General features: G+C 46.6%; 1 protein-coding gene across 2 annotated transcripts in view; it reads left to right on the top strand.

The window, feature by feature from the left end:
• The window catches only part of LOC135104684 (uncharacterized), a 28,783-nt gene extending 23,209 nt beyond the window's left edge, over window positions 1-5,574 (top strand). Inside the window, exons 2-3 of one of the 2 annotated variants that reach the window (XM_064012210.1) lie at window positions 3,985-4,344; window positions 4,842-5,574. In XM_064012210.1, coding sequence (XP_063868280.1) covers window positions 4,845-5,474 — 630 coding nt within the window. In that variant the 5' untranslated portion in view covers window positions 3,985-4,344; window positions 4,842-4,844 and the 3' untranslated portion in view covers window positions 5,475-5,574. The remainder of the gene's footprint in view (window positions 1-3,984; window positions 4,345-4,841) is intronic. The other variant, XM_064012211.1, reaches the window with a different exon arrangement.
• The last annotated feature ends 212 nt before the right edge of the window (window positions 5,575-5,786 follow it).

Raw genomic sequence — 5,786 nt, 5'->3', positions numbered from 1 at the left:
GACGTATGAGTGTGTGTGTGTGTGTGTGTGTGTGTGTGTGTGTGTGTGTGTGTGTGTGTGTGTGTGTGTGTGTGTGTGTGTTACGCGCCCACTACTGTCACCACCACCACCACCACCACCACAACAACAACAACAACAACATTCCATTAGCGTAAAATAACTGGTGTGAAAGAAGTGGCGACAGGAAGGTTTTGTGTTAGCTCTCAAGTGTACGTACCAGAGAGAGAGAGAGAGAGAGAGAGAGAGAGAGAGAGAGAGAGAGAGAGAGAGAGAGAGAGAGAGAGAGAGAGAGAGAGAGAGCGCGCATAAAGTACTTCAGCAACATTCATAGTACGTGACAAAACAATATTGAAAAAAAAAGAAAGAAAAGAAACACTGAAGAAAAATTCACACACACACACACACACACACACACACACACACACACACACACACACACACACACACACACTGAATTCTCCCTCTCTCAAAATCTACTTTCCTTAAACATTTTCTCCTACAATTGGTTCTCGTCCATCACAAATCTACATAATAATCATTCCCTTTGGCGCCTGAGGTTAGCACTTTCTTAGTCCAGAGACACACACAGAGAGAGAGAGAGAGAGAGAGAGAGAGAGAGAGAGAGAGAGAGAGAGAGAGAGAGAGAGAGAGAGAGAGAGGGCGTGTCCTTACGTTAACTTAGACTAGCCAAGAGCAAAGAAGAGGAAGGGGAAAGAGAAGAGGAGGAGGAGGAGGAGGAGGTGGTGGAGGAGGTGGTGGTGGAGGTCCCGATTCCACGCCAAGAAACCGTAAATGCACGTCTGTCTGTGTATCTGTCTGTAGTAGCACATAAATCACAACCCGCCTGCGTCTCTTGGTGCATAGAACACGTAACACTGAATCCGGGTATGCATGCAGAAAACGACGAGCAGGAGACGGAGGAAGAGGAGGAGAAACAGAAGGAGAGGAAGGGTGGTCTGGTTTGCCCTGGTCTGGTTTGGGAAATGCCGTCTGTAGCAGCATGAGAAAGGGTGGTGCTGTGAGAGAGGTGTGTGAGTGAGAGCGGAGGATTCTCTCACTCCTCTCTCTCACTCCCTGTCGATGGATGTCAAGTGTCGAGAGGATGTCAGGCCAATTACGTTTTAGGGCTGTCATGTTTACAAGAGGATGTATGGTGGTGGTGGGAAGGAGGAAGAGATATGGGTCAGGAAGGGAAGAAAGGAGAGAGGGAGGGATGGTGGAGAGATAAGGCAAGGAGAGGAGTGTGTGGGCGGGAGATGGAAGAGACAGGAACGGATGCAGTGGAAATGGCAAGATAGAAGTGGATGGATGGAAGGATACGGCAGGAGGAAGAGAGGAAGGAGATGACGGTGAAAATAAGCCGGAAAGCATTGCGTGGGAGGAAGAGGAGAAGGATTGCGATGGAAACAAAATGACGTCAGGTTTTCATGTCTCTCTCTCTCTCTCTCTCTCTCTCTCTCTCTCTCTCTCTCTCTCTCTCTCTCTCTCTCTCTCTCTCTTGGCATTCCCACGCCCTGCCAAAAGTCACCTCATCGTTAACTTCAGAACGTTTGGTATTTCTTGGGGACGTTAGTACCTCTCTCTCTTTCTCTCTCTCTCTCTCTCTCTCTCTCTCTCTCTCTCTCTCTCTGCAGTTTTATCAGTTTCTTTCATCATCTCTCTATTTTTTCTTGCTTCTCTCTCTGTCTGCATGTGTTTTTTGTTCGTTATTCTGTTTTTTTTTTTTAGTTACGTTATAATTCTCTCTCTCTCTCTCTCTCTCTCTCTCTCTCTCTCTCTCTCTCTCTCTCTCTCTCTCTCTCTCTCTCTCTCTCTCTCTCTCTCTCTCTCTCTCTCCTCTCTCTCACTCTCTCTCTCACACACACACACACACACACACACACACACACACACACACACACACAATAGGGGTGAAGGAAACACTAATATCAAAGCTTCACTTATAATTTAGCGGCGCCTAGAGATACAGACCACGCCTACCCGCAGCCCGCCACACACGCACGCACACACAGAGGCATCGGAACTCGAGGCTTGCCGGCGGAGGGCGTCGCTGTGGGGCAGGTCAGGGGTTACGTGTCAGGGGTTACCTGTCTCCGCCTTCACGCCTGGGGGTAATTAGATCAAAATGCTATTCTGTTCACTCCTTTCATATATAATGTAAAAGAAAAATTTTACCGTTATTTGTGTTTAGTTAACGAGTTTTGATGATTAGTCGGGATTATCACACTTTCTTGTTTTGGTAATTATAATTGATGAACATCAGTAAATAATGGTCAACTTACGCCTGCCCCTCTTACCCCTTAGCTTGACATTCAAGAAACATACGTATATACATTTACTTGTCATAGAAAGGTGCTCCTAAACCTTCCCTCTCCTCTTAGCCGTCAGTGACCTGACTCACTGAACTCGCGTCCAGCCCAAGGAAGTCCACACACACACACACACACACACAGTGTAGTGCAGTGGTTAGCACGCTAGACTCACAACCGAAAAGGCCCGGGCTCGAGTCCCGGGGAGCCTCTTAATGTGTAGCCCCTGTTCACCTAGCAGCAAGTACGTACGGGATATAACACGAGGGGTTGTGACCTCGCTGTCCCGGTGTGTGGTGAGTGGTCTCAGTCCCGGTGTGTGGTGAGTGGTCTCAGTCCTACCCCGAGATCGGTCAGTACGAGCTTTGAGTTCTTTCCGTAGGGTAACTGCTGGGCTGGGTGAATGACACACGCACACTGTAAATGACACCTCGCTCAGTGGTTCACAAACATCACCTCACATAGGTGCTCTCAGTGTGAGGTTGAGCTCATTTAACATCTATACGACGGGATTATTACTCTTAAGTCTTCTTGGACCACCACACTCATCAGCTCACGGGACCCCTCCCCTCACCATATGGCTGCCACTGACAGGTGCAGGCTTCACTTAGAGATATTTCCACTTCCGTTTCGATAAACCAACCTAGGATACTGTCAAGGGTGAGGGTGAGTCCCTCATCCCTGCATACATATGTGTGTCTGTCACCTGGCACTGGCTACTTTTTTTTTTTATCTCTCTCTCTCTCTCTCTCTCTCTCTCTCTCTCTCTCTCTCTCTCTCTCTCTCTCTCTCTCTCTCTCTCTCTCTCTCTCTCTCTCTCTTTCTCTCTCGTGTCATCACATGTGCAACCAAGGAACACACTGAACATATGGATACTTTACATTAGCCGTGTACTCAGCTAACAGTCATCCAGGCCTCCCATAGCTTCCTCACTTCACCACCACATTGCAAACACGCACCTGTCTTGCATGTTTCCATAAGGACAACAATGTTAATAAGCGGAATACGTAGGAGAATCGGTGGCGCACTGAAAAGGAGACGGAGAGGGCGGTCCTCCTCAGCAGGTGGCAGCCAGGACAGGATGCTATGAGGATCACAGACGAACTAATTTATATCATCTGCAGTTTTTATATATATATATATATATATATATATATATATATATATATATATATATATATATATATATATATATATATATATATATATATATATATATATATATATATATATATATATATATATATATATATATATATATATATATATATATGTGTGTGTGTGTGTGTGTGTGTTATCGCAAATTCAAGGCTGCATTTTTTATTCTAGTGTTAATTTTGCTTAATTAATGGGAGAAGCCTTTGTGGGAACCCGACTGATTACCCATGTAGCCTTTGAAAACAATCCTTATGGGAGGACAAAGCGCTTCAGAATACGGAGCAACGTAACCAAAACATCAAAATTATTTCGTTGTTCACAAATTTACAACAAACACAAACCTACTTTTTTTTTCCAAATCACTTATAAATGTATTGAGTGAGACTGAAGTTGCTAGTATTTGTTTCAGTAGAGGTGGTAAGAGCGATGTGCAGGAAGTGTCTTAGAGCGGGTGACCGGGCGCTTAATAATCCTATTTGATTACTGGAAGTACTAACACAAAGACTGCTGTTTTTAGTTTGGCTCTCCCGCTTACTGGTGATACCTGACTGTCTCCTTCCGTATCACAACCATGAACCAGCATTTCTTGGAGCATAAAAATAATTAGGGCCACTGGGGAAGTATTGGTGTCACAAAGGTGAGGTGAGGCGGGGGATTAGAGTGAGGTCGCGGCAGAGGGAGGGAACAACCCACGCATCCTCTCCGTGACCAATGGGAGGAGGCCTGTTGTGAACTAACCAATGGAAAGAGGCCTACCTGAAGGACAAAGCATGCAAGGTCTGAAGGACAAGAACAGAAATGAGCCAGGCAACAGAGGTCACTTGGCGCTGAACCATCTCGCCAGCAGGTCACGCAGGAGAAGTCGCCCTATCTGGAGGTGAGTCTCGAGTCTCAATTTTTTTTTAGAATTATGTGTTTTGTGTGAATTCCAAGTGCCTGATGTTCAGTCCTTGCTTCAGTGATGGAGGGAGATGGACTAATACGTGGAACAAGACACTGAGTTACGAGGAGTGTGCGGGTACGCGTCTTTGAATGGTTGGCGTGGTGAAGTATTCTTAACGAGAAACTGATGAATGAAAAAAACTCGCATGTATTTATATTGTTTTGAGGAAGGAGGTATGAACATGTGAGAGATGAAGAGGGCACATGAGTGACAAGGGGTAGGTCTTGAGGTGGACAGCCGAGGATGACAGACTTTTGGATGTGAACAGAAAAGATGTCAGCATTGTTATGGAAGGGAGAGTCTAATGATATTTCATAGTTTAGTGTAAGTTATCGCAGTAAGCAGCATTTATGGAGCAGGCGTGGCGTTGCAAACAGCTTGTCTTCATTGAGCTGGATGCCCTCTCAACTCGCTGTTTATCTTCTTTTCAGAGCATGGAGAACGCAGTTGCCACGTCTGCCAAGCGACCCCTCTCGCTGGTGCAGGAGACAACAAACGCACAGGAGCCGCCTGCAAAGGTTCCTCGGCGTCTTCTGCTGAGGCCACAGGACATCTGCATGGTGGTGCGACCCCGGGCACCGACGCCACAGCTGCTTCGCGCCGCCCGGTGCAGGCGAGTTAGCCGTGGGTGCCAGACTGTGTCTCCTGTGTGCATGCGTCTGCCTCGGGCCTGCAACACAACGCTGTCCATGCCTTGGGGCGTGCAGAGGCGAAATGCAGGGAAACCAAAGGATGAGTGGGAATACTCCAAGGAAAACCAGGGCGATGCCGTGAAGAATGACCTTGCAGAGCTGCTGGGTGGCAGCAGCATGAGTAAGGACTTGGCCTCCGTGTTCGGGTTGCGCGGGGCATCTTGCGAGGATGACGACGCGGATGAAGAGCAAGAATTATGGAATCCCCCGCCTCCCCCGGAGCTGTACGAGGGCGTGGAGGTGTCACAGGAGGACCGCAACACCCGGTGCGTGGCCACCAACACCACGCATATCAGGGTGGCTTACCCCACGCATGTCAAGAAGTCTCGGGTGAAGCAGTGGCGGAGGGCAGCGAAGACCTGGCGAGTGTGACCTCTTCGTGTCATATTTCTGTATATGGTTGTGTACTCTAGTCATTTGTAATTCATCTGTCTTGTATTCATGTGGTGACAATAAATTGTTGTTTTGCTCCTTTCACTGTTGTATTTTCCTCAGAAATCCCAAATATAGGTAGTTTTTTCAACACTAAACAGGAAAAAGTTAAGAAAATAAAAATAAAGGATTTCCTAGAAAAATAAAATGAATGTGCGGCAAATAGGTTATTGGAGATAAAGTGCTTCAAGGGTTTTATAATAATATATGCCTGCAGATCTTAGCCTTTCAGTTTTATTATTTTTTCCTTTA

Source organism: Scylla paramamosain, chromosome 11, assembly GCF_035594125.1.
Source record: "Scylla paramamosain isolate STU-SP2022 chromosome 11, ASM3559412v1, whole genome shotgun sequence".
Classification (NCBI taxonomy): domain Eukaryota; kingdom Metazoa; phylum Arthropoda; class Malacostraca; order Decapoda; family Portunidae; genus Scylla; species Scylla paramamosain.
This window is presented reverse-complemented; position numbering and strand designations above follow the sequence as displayed.